Source organism: Octopus bimaculoides, chromosome 6, assembly GCF_046866305.1.
Source record: "Octopus bimaculoides isolate indiv1 chromosome 6, ASM4686630v1, whole genome shotgun sequence".
Taxonomy (NCBI): domain Eukaryota; kingdom Metazoa; phylum Mollusca; class Cephalopoda; order Octopoda; family Octopodidae; genus Octopus; species Octopus bimaculoides.
In genome coordinates, this window is record NC_142933.1 from 99445772 (window position 1) to 99460138 (window position 14367).

At 35.4% G+C, this 14367-nt stretch overlaps 1 protein-coding gene across 4 annotated transcripts in view; it reads left to right on the plus strand.

The window, feature by feature from the left end:
- Positions 1–364: 364 nt before the first annotated feature.
- LOC106875711 (alpha-actinin, sarcomeric) overlaps positions 365–14367 on the plus strand; it is a 147923-nt gene continuing 133920 nt past the window's right edge. For all 4 annotated transcript variants that reach the window (XM_089354357.1, XM_089354358.1, XM_014923958.3 and 1 more), the window contains exon 1: positions 365–1016. Coding sequence is in view for 2 of the 4 variants with exons in the window: in XM_014923958.3 (XP_014779444.1) it covers positions 918–1016 (99 nt within the window). In the remaining 2 variants the exon portion in view is untranslated. The remainder of the gene's footprint in view (positions 1017–14367) is intronic.

A 14367-nucleotide genomic window follows, 5' to 3' on the forward strand; every position in this document is an offset into this window, starting at 1 on the left:
TTTTTATATTTACTCAAGTACCCAAAATAACAAGGAGTTTCTACCTCATAAACAGGAGTTACACCACAGTCATTTTGTGATCTTTGCTACCCTGGTATCTATTAACCAATTTATTTTGTCCGAGTTAATTATTAACTAAGAGAAAATAAATACATATAATAAATATATATACATTATGTGTGTGTATTATATATATAAATATATATTATGTGCTTACGAGAATATCAAAGTTAAGTATTTTCCATGAGAAAACCCAACGGTAAATGTTTGTTGTTCGGTAATGTTCGTGTAAGTTCGGTGCGATATCACGAGTGTAGCGGAAGTAAGCGGTAAGCACCGAAGTTAGTCGTCAGCCCTCGCTCTCACACTGAGACTTTATCTTGAACAGTCGGCGGGGCGGTGTTGTTTGTGGAGTGTCAGTCGTCGCTGTCTCTGTTTCTCTGTTTCTCTCTCGCTCGCGTTCTCTCTCTGTCTCTTCTGGAGATTGAACCCAACTCAAGACGAGCACAAAAAATCTGAGATACATCATTGCAAAAAATATATATTCTAGCTATATATATTATATGTTTATATATAATTAAGAGGAGAGAAGCTATAGCTGGTGGTGTTACGTTGGCTACTTAATTCCTGTCGGCGCCTGTCGTTTTTTTTCTGTCACCAACTTTCATATTCTCTCACATATACACTCACTCACACACACACACGTAAACACTCACACTCACACACACACACTCACACTCACACTCTCGCATAGCATTCTTTTAATGAAGTAAAAGAGGAGACATCATTAAAAGTTGTAAAAAGCATTACGCGTAGTAGTGTTTGGTGGTGTCGGTCGTTACCCGCCTTGGGAATATCTTCATTTTATTTCTCTCACTCTGTCTTGATAACTTAATACCACCTAACGTGTTTCGAACATGTCCGATGGCCAGTATAGCGATGGATACATGGAAGAGGAGGAGGAATGGGACCGAGAAGGTTTACTCGATCCCGCCTGGGAGAAACAGCAGAAAAAGGTCAGTTTCATTTCACTGAAAATTTTCTCTTCTCTCCTTCCGCTCTCATTCCTAAACACACACACACACACACACACACACACGCACGCACATACATATTGCTTATATATACATACACACATTGCTTGCACATCACACAAAAGTAGAATAGAACATACATGCATATCTATATATACGCATATTCAACTGACAAATATACATACATACATACATAATACATATACATACTTACACACACACATGCATATTACTTACATATACATACACACATAGCTTACACATCACACACATGCATATCTATATATATACGCATATTCAACTGACAAATATACAAACATACATACACGTGCGCGCGCGTACGCTAGCCTCCCGAATCTCTACCATTGTGTACTATAAAACAATCTACCTAACCTTTAACCTTGACTCTTGAGCACATCAAATAAATTCACAGTTAGCACTCACACATACAACTATCTTGTATTATTCAGTAACCCGTATATATATATAAAAGTATATACGCACTAACGTTTATTATAAACTCCCTCGCAAAACTTGCATTTTTTTTTTATTTACACCCTTCAGATTGTCCCCATCTACAATATTCCTCCCTATCACTGTCGACGATGATCATTAATCCAGACCGGTATGCTAGGGGTTTCCTGTTTATCCCATCATCTTGGCACAAGTCCAATGTTTGTATGGGAGAAACTACAAACGATTGAATTAAGGGAGAAAAAAAAAGAAAAAAAAACAAGCAGTATAATGTCACTTGTATGTTTATTTATCGACCTTTCTCCCAAAGAGAGGAAAGGTTTGGGTTACCAGGTTAATATTTTGAACTTGGAGGCCCGAGATGGTCGATCCGTTTACAGATTTTAGCAATCGCCATAAATCGCCGATCAGAAAAACCACATCCAGTCAGCAGGTGTCTTCCTTACTTCACCCTTCGATGTACACCTTGTACCCGATACACCCCTAATTGCTAAAACTGCGCGACCAGAAACCAGCACACTTCTTTCTTGTCCCCTTTGTATCATGACCAAAACTAACCCCCCAGATCCCGTTTGTACTAAGCCACCTTCAAGAAATACTCGAGGCTAGCTCCTTAATTTAATTAGCATCATTTCCCTTTTGTTAATTTAACACACACGCACAACACAAAAATTCATTTCAAATATTTTCACAGACGAGCGGTCCCTTTAATTCTTTTTTTTTTCCTTTTTCTCACTTTGATATTTTCATTTCTTTCTTGTTTGTGTTTAATAAAAATCTTTCTTTCCCTCACGAAACTACATAACTTTCGCCAGATCTATCATTTTATTTTTATTTCCCAATATTTATAATATCAATAAATATTTACCACCTTAAAAAAAGGAATTGTTGAATTCATGGCCATTAACGATCTTATACTTTCTCAACCATGCAACATATTTTTCTTCAATGTTGACCTTTATGCCTATAATAAAGTCCTTTGTGATTCAAATTTTTTCCCACCTTAATGTGTATATATATATATATATATATATATATATATATATATATATATATAATAAAAGTCCTTAGTACTTAAATATTTTTCTCTCCACCCCCATCTTATCGTATAACAATATAAAATCGTTCCTGCTTCAGTTTTTCCCATCTGTTAATCTCAGACTATCTCTCTATCTTTTTAACTCTCTGGCTGTCTCACAGTTTGCCGATCTTTCTACGACTTAGTACCTGGTCAGATAACAAACTCTCTCTCTCTCATATATATATATATATATATATATATATATATATATATATAAAGAGAGAGAGAGAGGACATATGTATGTAAAAATGTATATAATATATATGTGTATATATTTATCTAGACGTGTGTGTATAACTGATATATTCTATACACATTTACACAAATTTGAAGTGAGGTGTGCGTGCATATATATATATATATATATATATATATATATATATATGAATTTCTTGTGTAGTAGTAGTATAAATTTCGAAAATAACAACTTCGTTTATAAGCAGTTTTATTTGGTCATATTTCACTTGTCTCATATTATTTGGACTGGTGATAACCACCATTATACTTCTAGACATTATTTCTTATCACAAATGAAACTTGCAAGTCTAGTTAATTACTTGTCCTAGTTAAAAAAAAAAATTTTTTTATCGTTTTATACGTTATATATTTCTCACATGCACATGTACATATATACACACGTTTAAGTGTACAATTAGACATGTATATTGTATATATATATATATATATATATATATATATATATATACACGTTTATATACATACATGCTGTACAAGTCGCTTATTGCTATTTAAAAACGCTTTCCCTTCCGAATGATCACAATATGCGGCTTACTATATATACGTATAGATAGATAGATTGATTGGTAGAACGTATGTGCGTGTTAGCATACGTATGTGTCTGTATGGACGTGAACATATATATGTGTGTGTGTCTAGATTTGAAATAATCTTGGTCTTATAGTTTAGTTGCCTGTTGTGTGTCACACGGCTCCACTGCTATATTGATCAATCACAAAAGTGACGAATTTCGTGGAGGGGGAAAATTTGACTCATCCCGAAGCCCTTAACACTTTTTAGACGGTACAACTTTTAAGAATGTCTGTCATCTGCCCCTCCACCTTTTTTCTTTCTTTCTTTCTTGTGCGCATTCCTTCCTCATCTGATGAATTACTGTCATTGTATACTTAGTTGTATGGTTGTTCCAAGTCATTGGAAAACTGAGCCATCACCTACTTTCCCATTCTTTACAAATCTGGTTGCACTATCTATTCTTCTGTGATTCTGTGACAAGATTCTTTTGAAGCTGTCCCTATTTTATGAATAAATCAGCGTCATGCATACATACTCATACACACTTATACATACACACACATGCATTTATATATATATATATATATATATATATATATTCATAACATTCATGTACACATACATTTATAGATATACATTGTCTCTCAGATATACACTAACACACACACATATATATACATACATACACACAGATACGCACACACACACACACACACATATGTGCGTGTGTATCCTTCCTTCCTTCCAATACTGTCTTTTACAATCTCTCCTTCCCTTGTAACGCGTTCATCACCAACAAAAGCATCATCTTCATTCTCAATCGATTTTATTTTGATTCTTCATCATGTTTTCCCCTGTTTTCTCTCGTTCCCTCTTAATAAATTAACCTACTTTCCTTTATTAAAGTTATATATTTTGAAGAATATTCGTGCAAATATTTTTCTACCTTTGCGAATCGAAAAAATAAAGTAATAAGTACATACATTTTGAGATGTGACAAAGCTAACTCCAACGTGATTAAACCTTTATATATATATATATATATATATATATATACTGTTATGTCAGGAGAGAGTCATTCTCTTTTAGTGCCTTATAATTTAACACACTCACCGGTAATATATATATATATATATATAGTCCATGTAATATACACACACACACACATGCGTGTGAATGTATACATATAGTGTGTATATAGAGTGAAGGAAAGGCGTGTGTGTAAGGCTCTCTCATTCAACGGAAACTAGTACCATCATATTTTATATCTTGCTATGATGGCTCTACAGCCACTCACCAACCCACTTTTTTTTATATATTACTATCTGTCGGCTCAAAGCACCGTTGGTTGTCGCCGCCAGTAATAAACGCCATTTAAATATTAAATGCTACTAAATTATCTGGCTTGTTGCTTTCATCGTGTTTATTTTCCGCCAAAATTTTAAATTGCCATAGCTATATATATATATATATATATATGAAATGGTGGTGGTGCAGTCGGGTGTATATACGCTGCACTTATAACTTACATTCCAAGACTAGTGACTAATGAATTTAAATCAATGTCATCGTGTTTCAGCAACTGGATCGAGTTTAAAATAAGTTTTATCTCTCTCTATCTTCGCGACTATCTTTCTCTCTACGGGAAAGAAAGAAAGAAAATCATATATAAAAAAAATAAAGAATAACATAACACACGTGGATCTATATAAGGCTTTTTAGTAGATTTAAGCATGGTCTATGTATTATTAATATTATTATTATTATCAATATTATGAATAATTAAGTTATGCTTAATGACGATCGTTATGTATTTGTATGCCCCACCCTATTAATCTGTCACGATTATTCGGTATTCACAAACTGCTTCCAGTTTTATCCTACTTTCTTCCTATCTGTCACCTTTTGCTGTCTTTCACACCTGTAATACTTACTCTGTGTGTTCGACTTTGCCTTTCATCCTTTCGGGGTCAATAAATTAAGTACCAGTTGCGTACTGGATCGATCTAATCGACTGCCCCCCTCCCCCAAAATTTCGGGCCTTGTGCCTAGAGTAGAAAAGAATATCACTTTGTGTGTATGTATGTATGTATGTATGTGTGTGTGAGTGCGGTGTTTACTTCCTCCGTATAATATATACACTCACGCACATTTTACGAATTCCTTGCACATGCATTCATGTTGTATCGACATGATCTCGACTAGAGTTGCGCCCGTTTTTCTATGTCGGCATGGTTGTTGGTCAAAGATCAACCACACACACGCACGCCCTATGTATGTATATGTGCGTATACACACGCGCGCGCACATAGTTTAAAGCACTGAAAGTCGATTCCTTCTCTTCTGAGTGCTTAATATTCGCAGATTAGCGATTGTGTATGTGTGTATAAAAACACACCCACCCTAGTGTATAAATGAGAATATCTATCTATCTATATCTATATATCTATATATATATATATATATATATATATATATATATATATACGCACACACTCGTGTATGAGTATATAAACTCATACACACACACACACACACACACACACACACACACACACACACATTAACCGTATGTCTGTCGGCATGCATGCTCGTTTTGTTCTCTCTCTTTTTAACCAGGTGTGTTATATTCTAAAAACCACAAACTGTTCGGCATACGGCATGCCCAAAAATGGCAACGGTGGTGAGGTGCCGAAAGTAGTTATTTCTTTATTGAAATGCTTTTCTTCTACCCACCAACTATCCACCGTCAACCTTATGAAAATGATGATACTGTTGCTTGTTTGGTTGCAGCTACTACTGACTCATATCTTGAATATCTGATGAACAGCTCGTCATAGCCTTTCCTCACACACTTCCTCTCGCCTCTCCCTTCTCGTACTACTACTACTACTACTACTACTACTACATCAAATTCTTCACTTTATTGTGCATTTCTAATGTTAGATGTACCCCTTTTGCAAATTTCCTAGCTGCATAATCTCATGCATTACTGCTACAGACAGCCAGACTCCATTCTAGCATGCACATATGTGTATTCGTGTGTTAAACAGAAGCAGCATTGCATATGTGTTATGCATCTACTTGTTCTCAAAGGAGTATATAGCCGTGCTCAGAGAAAACATTTGTGGATGTGTGAAGTGAGACAGATTCACGCCAAATTCTATTTTATCATGGAGACAAGAATTATTACTTGTGTGAGCTAGTTTCGTCTTAGATATTTTAGAAGGAATGAATGAATGAAGTTATAAACTAGAATCAGTGAATGGGTTCTTTACACTAGACATGAAAATTTACTCCATTTGGGGGTCTGTCTGAATAGTAGGGATTCGGAAAGGTTTATATATATTTATATAATTATTTTCCATTTGTCTCCCTCTGTTATTGTGAATTTATATCTTGTTATGGAGTTTTTGTTGATCTGCAGTAATAAGCAGTTACATTTTAGGAAATAAGAATATTTTCAAACACACACACACACACACACACACACACACACACACACGTATATATACAGGTATAAAACAAATGCAGGTATGTCAGATATATAACAGTTCTTGATTTATTAAAATCATCCACACCTCTAGTGGGTGTATCATAATTACCGAACGGCAATTAAGACCAGTTTCACGTGAGAGTTTCAAGAATTCTCAGAAGTTGAGATGCCATTAAGAAGTACAGGCTTATTGTCTGGAGATAAGAGGAGAGTCTTGGGCACGTGTTTCTGGCTCAGTAATCATCATCAGCACGACAGCTCGCCAACCTTATCTGCATATGTGTGTGTATACAAGTGTGTATATATGAGAGACAAACTGATATGTAATATCCTTTTACATACACACAGATGTATGGCCGTATGTATACACAAACATTTGGGTGAATATTAATCCACATGGACATAGGCATGTAACAATGGAATGGATTTATAACTTATATTCAAAAACTCATAATTTTTTTTACCATTCTTCAGATACTTCTCCAAGTCAAACTCTGGGCCGTACTAGCAGAAGCAGAAAGATTTACTGGTCTCTAAGAAGATTGTTTAAACTTGCACAGTCATTAAGTATATTTTAGTTAATACAACCAGCATAAAATAAGTTAATGAGATTTTTAATCATGCAATGGAGTTGAGGAGGGACAGTTCCAAGTAATTAGTATTTTTCTAGGTTGCCCATTCATCTTTTGTCACCTACTGGACTTTTATGTTAGTTGCTCAGCCTGCTAGAAATAGCAGCCAGATATCACATCCTGCTGTCCTAAAAAGGTAAAAATGATAGATTATGAATGGCAAAAAGAAACTTTTAAAAAAAAACCCAAAACAAAACAAAACATCAAAAAATACTAGATGATCAGTGTTGGAATAAATACTTTTGATCGTAAGTTTACTCGATCAGCAGTATACTTTTCGAGGGAGTGGACGAGTGGGAAGGCAAATAAGTATTAGGTCTTCAAATAGGTTCAATGTCCTTCTCCTTCCATTTTTTTTCCTTTTCATAAATGGAATGGCAATATTGAGTAATCTCAATGGAAAATGCCTTCAATAATTAAGGATTGGCCTTAAGCATACAACAAAACCGGAAGTGTGACTACTTGCAAGAAAGTAGAGAAAAAGGATATTTTCATTGAAAATTATTTCCACTAGGCTCAATTATATAAATCCCCCTCTCCCCCCTCTTGGCATAAGCAATGTGTGTTTATTATACGCATACATGTGTGTGTAATTTAGATTCTACCGAAAGAGAAGTGTTTCAGTTAGAAAGCTTACTCAGTTGGTTGTGAATTCAATTATAATTTCATCATCACACTTGCTAACAAATGTTAGAGAGCCCATAAATGTTTACATATTTTATACGTACGTAAGAAACCTTTTAATAGGTGTAATTATGAAACCGAGAAAGTAAAATAGCAGCGTCCATAAATATTGATCCCTAATCAAAGACATTAATTGAACTGCTGCATATTACTTGCTATATTCTATATCGGCTGCAATAGTCCTTTAATATTTAAACAATTCTTTCTCCATTCATAGCCATTGCTGTACATGTATCTCCTATAAACTAACCAAACGTTGAGTGTATTCATATCTCTACATAGCCATTTCATATCTACAGAAACTAATTGATTATTGGGTCATAGGTTTTTAGCTAAAATCTATACAAATATTTTATTTAGATTATACACCTTACATATCTCATACGTTACCTAACCAATGGGTAAACACACTAGGGTGTTAACTGAAACTGGTTGTCTTGTCCAGGGAGAAGAATTTCATTTGCTTAACATAAAAGAAAACTAGTCTTTAAAAAGTCTCCCCTCCACTGCTGTCTGGTCTAGGAAATTTTTTTTTTTTTTTATTTACCATAGTTTGTTGTTTGTTCCTTCTTAAGCTATGCCTGGCTCATAAGGGCCGGTTTCCTGGTTTCATTGGCATATAGGTCCTCCATTTGGATGGGACACTGGTCCATCGTAGGTGAGCTGCTAGATGCAGGAGGTAAAGCTGAGAGAAAGCTGTGGCAAAAGAGTCAGCAGAAGTTCACCATTACCTTCTGCTGGAGCCGTGTGGAGCTTAGGTGTTTTGCTCATAAACACACACTTCACCCGGTCTGAGATTCGAACCCGCAATCCCTTGACCACGAATCCGCTGTTCTAACCAGTAGGCCATGTGCTACCTTGCCATAGTTTGTTGGTTGTTTTAATTATTGCTAATCAGTTTGCTTTAGAGAAATGAGAGCAAATCTTCATTTTAAATACCTTGCCCTTCCTGTCACTAGGAAGGGCATCAGGCCAGAGAAAAATCTGTCTCTACAAACCATGTTTGACCCATGCAAGCATGAAAAAGTGGACATTAGATGTTGATGGTGAAACTGGTGTTTAGGAAAATACAATGATTCCATTGTGTAGATATTTAATGGATCAAAAAAATACAGAATACTTCATTTGATTAAGAATTTTACTGATTAAGCAAATTGCAGGATCAGATTTGAAACAGGTGTTTTCTAAGTGTGCAAATGTTTTATTGATATTTTTGATATTAAACTGCCTGAAACTGCCATTGCTTCTATATTACAAGTGACCTGTTTTAAAGTGATTTAAATTAAAAGCCTTCCATCAGAATTCTATTCTAAGTTGCATTCCAAATACTTGCTTAATAATGGCAAAGTTATTTTACTAAATATATAATTATTTTCCAAATAAATTGAAACAAAAACAATGTGTTTTAACAGAAATATAATTACAAAAGGGTCAATGAGTAGATAGCGACGAAGTTGGGTTCATTAGCTGGGCATTGAGATAATTAATTAAGTCAAGCTTTTATTCCATGGGAACACCATGGTAAGGATGACTAAAGATAAGACCTGATAAGTGGGCCTATCCCTTGTGAATTTGAAAGGTCCAATAATATATTTCAGTAATAAAGGTCATTCGGATAATCATTTTCACAACAAAAGTTGCACTATTAGTTTAAAGTTTAATTTTTCTTGGAGCTAGAATACTGGCAATTATATAGCAATTATATATTAGCTGTTATCTAACAATTAGACAAGATACCCATTGTTCTTGGCCTTTTTGCTTAAAACATAACTTGAATTTAACCAAAACTTTTTAATATTTAGATTTTTTTTTTTTCATTTTATAATTTCTCTACCTATTGACTTGTTTGTTCAATTTAGTTTGAGAGAGAGAAAGAGAGAGAGAGAGAGTCTGTGCTGGGTAACCAATTGAAAATAGCTGATCAGATCATGAAACTTACTGAACCAGCTCTCAAAGTTGCAGTTTAAAATAGCTTCAACTATGACCACAGCTGACTTACTGACTGACTGACTATGTGCACTGCTATTGGTTAGTTACAACTGGGTGGGTGTATGGGGAGAGCAGTTTGGTCTGCATAATGCACATTAATATCATTAATCAGAAGTTAGAACAATACAAAGGTTTTGGAAATAAAACTAATAGTTTTCATTTGGTAACGTAAACTAATTAATACTGTTACTTTATTTTTTATTTAGTGAATGTCACTTCGATAGGAATGTATACAAAGAATTGTCAGTTTTTATAGGATCTTTATTAAATTAGGATTAATTTTGCTTTGATTGTAAAATACACACTCCCACACCAATCTAGAAATAGTACTTTTCTCTCTGGTTGCTTGTGAATGTGTATAAAAAACTTGGCAGGGATACAAAAGTGGAATATTGGAATATGATAGCCCAGTGTTGAGCTAATCTGAGGCTGTGGTGTATCAGATTTGGTAGTAAATGATTTTCACCTGTCTAAATGCTACTAGCTGGTTTCTCTCGGCTATAATTGCCTTTTATTTGTTAATTCCACCTTGTTACTCGATGTCTATATATGTTTCTACATGTCTATGCAGTCATTATCATACAAGCATGTAAGGGCTGAAGATTGCAGTTCGTAAGATAATACAGCTATGAAACAAACTAATAAACCATAGAAGATATGAGGAAATTTCATTATTGAGATTCCAGATTGCTGTAGATCTCTAAGTAGAAGTGTGTTCATTTACAATCCTAAATTGAAACTTGATATTAACTTTTATAATATTGGTTGAACAGTTACAGTTGCTGAGTCTAAATTAACTGTATTATTGTTAAAGATAGTTGGTAACGAATGCTGAGTGATAGAATTTGGTGGTTCCTTTATGTTTTTGCTTAAAAATCTCTCGTCTCTTCAGAGTCAATGAAATAAACATGAGTTATGTACTAAAGTCATTGCCTCTAAGACATGATGAGAATAATGATGATTATCATCATCATTTCATGTCTATTTTTCATGTTGGCATGGTTTGGACAATAAAGAAATCCTTTTGCATACTTCAGTTACATGAGGCAATGTTAGGGATAGTTACATATTCTCTACATTATTCATCATCATCATCATCACCTAATGTCCATTTTCCATTGTCACGTGGGTTGGATTGATTAACAGGAGCTGGCAAGATGGAGGGCCGCACCAGGCTCCAGTCACCTGTTTTGGCATGGTTTCTGTAGCTGGATTCTCTTCCTAGCATCAACCACTTCATAGAGTGTATGGGTGCTTATTACATGGCACAAGCATGGATGTTGTTTTATGTGATGCTGGCACTGGTGCCAATGTAGCACCAGCAATGGTACCTTTTATGTGTATTTTCAACCATATGTTTGGTATTAGAAAGGGCATCTGGCCATAGAAACTATGCCAAATCAGATAGGAACTTTGTACAGCTCTCCATCTCACCAGTTTCAGTCAAACCATCTAACCCATGCCAGCATGGAAAGCAGACACTAAATGATGATGATGATGATGATGATGATGATGATATTGGCACTGAATAATAAAAAGTATTTATTGACAGTTTTTATTTTTTTAGTTTTGAGGAGCTTTTTGTTTTCTCAGTTCTTCTGTTACCAAGAGTTCAGTTCTGTGATACCATCAAATAGTTTTAGTTTTTTGTTGTGGAGGCGCAATGGCCCAGTGGTTAAGGCGGCAGACTCGTGGTTGTGGGATCGCAGTCTCGATTCCCAGACCGGGCATTGTGAGTGTTTATTGAGTAAAAACACCTAAAGTTCCATGAGGCTCTGGCAGGGGTGGTGATGAACCCTGCCATACTCTTTCACCACAACTTTCTCTCACTCTTTCTTCCTGTTTCTGTTGTACCTGTATTTCAAAGGGCCAGCCTTGTCACACTCTGTGTCATGCTGAATCTCCCCGAGAACTACGCTAAGGGTACATGTGTCTGTGGAGTGCTCAGCCACTTGCACATTAATTTCACAAGCAGGCTGTTCTGTTGATTGGATCAACTGGAACCTTTGTCGTTGTAACCGACAGAGTGCCACGAGTCTTTTTGTATACCAAGTATTGGATGTCATGTCTGTTTTCTAGTTAGTGAAACTTTTGGTATCTGCCTATCTTGTTACCTTATTTTAATCCAAAGTATTTTGTTGATTAGTTCAGTAGTATCTTGTTTTTATTTCAAAATATTTAGTTAATCATCCAATTATGCTATGGGAGTTTCAACTAACTGGATTATTCTGTAACCAAAGCCAAATATAGAGTTGAAATATCTGAAACTATCTGGACAACCAACTCATAGTTCTCAATTTTAAATTCACTGCAGTCGTTTTGTTTGTGTTTCTGATACCAGCCACATAATTGTATATGATTCACTTTCTGCTGACTGTTGAAAATAGGTACCAAGTCCAGTAATATCACCTTCAAAACACTGGTATCTTATCTTGATGATTTATCTTTCATTCTTTCAATACCATAGAACACATTATAAGCAGCAGTATTTTATAAATGTTTTATGACTACATACAGCTCTTAGTCATATATTTCTGTGATAAAACATTTTGTTTTCCTTGTCAGCATTTATTTATTGAGGTTATATCACAATGTACCTATTCTGACCAAGTAAATCCTCAGAGCTATTGATCTCTTAATCCTTAATTTTATAGCTTTACATAGCTCTTGCTACAAAGTACACTTGTAAATTGTGTGTGTGTGTGTGTTTGTAATGATGCTTATGTAGCATAAAAATAAATACAAAAAAACTAAAGAGGAACAAAACTAGTACCTATTTCAGTTTATTCATAACATCATCATCATCATCCATTTAATGGCCCCTTTATCTTACCTGCATGGATCAGACAGAATTCATTGAAGTAGATTTTCTATGGCTAGGTGCCCTTCGTGTCATCATACTACAGTTGTTTCCTAGCAATATAATATTCCCCCATGGCAGGACACGTTTTTCACAGATGACTTGAAATGAGGGACACTTCTTGCATGAAAGTGAGGGTCATTAAGGCAGAGGCATAAACATCCATACACAATGGACTTTTTTTTCAGTTTCCATCTATACCAGATCCACTCACAAGGTTTTGGTTGACCTCGATCTATAGTAGAAGACACTTGCCTTGGGTGTCACACCATGGAATTGCACCTGAAGTCATGTGATTGGGAAGTGAACTTCTTAACCATGCAACTATGCCTGAACCTGTTTATAAAATGTTTTAAACATAGGCACAGGCATGGCTCTGTGGTAAGAAGCTTGCTTCTCAGCTACATGGATCTAGGTTCAGTCCCATTGCATGGCACCTTGTGCATATGGTCCTCCACTATAGACTTGGGCTGACCAAAACTTTCTGAGTGGATCTGGTAGATAAAAACTGTAAGAAACCCGTCCTATATATATATATATATATATATATATATATATATCATCATCATAATTTAACGTCTGTTGTCCATACAGGTATGGGTTGGACAGTTTGACTGGGCTGGAAGGCTGCGCTAGACTCCAATCTGATTTGGCATGGTTTTCTACAGCTGGATGCCCTTTCTAATGCCTACTACTCCAAGAGTGTAATGGGAGCTTTTACATGCCACTGGCATGGGTGCCATTTGCGTGACACACCTGGGTGTGTTTACGTGCCACTGGCATAGGTGCCGATTTGTGTGACACTGGTATCTGCCACACACATGTGTGTCTGCACTAGTCCCCCACCATCGCTTGACAACCGATTTTGAGGGTGGTTCAGCAGAGGAGCTCAATAGAATGAGAACCAGGCTTAGAAATATAAATACTGGGTATCAATCCATTCAACTAAAATTCTTCAAGGCACACCTCCAGCATGGCTGCAGTCTAATGACTGAATCCAGTAAAAGATGGAAGACACTTATTCAACATTCTACTGGTGGCCACTTCTTGCACGTTTTCTCTTGCTTTTAAAGACTCGCTTCTTTTTGCAGTAAGGTTCTTATGGTTTGGTAAACTTTGTATGTGTGTGTGTGTGTGTTGATTATTGTTATTCATACATTAGCTTCTTACATCTTGGTAAATATTTTCCATAGCTCTTTTATTTTTTTTCCATACAAAAATCGTTAATTTGTTTAATACATAGTTGTATGTAATTAACCTAGCCTGTTTTTAAATTCATACATTTCATTATCAGCATGCTCATATGCTTGGATACTTGTCTGACCCATTTTCAGAGAGTATCAAAA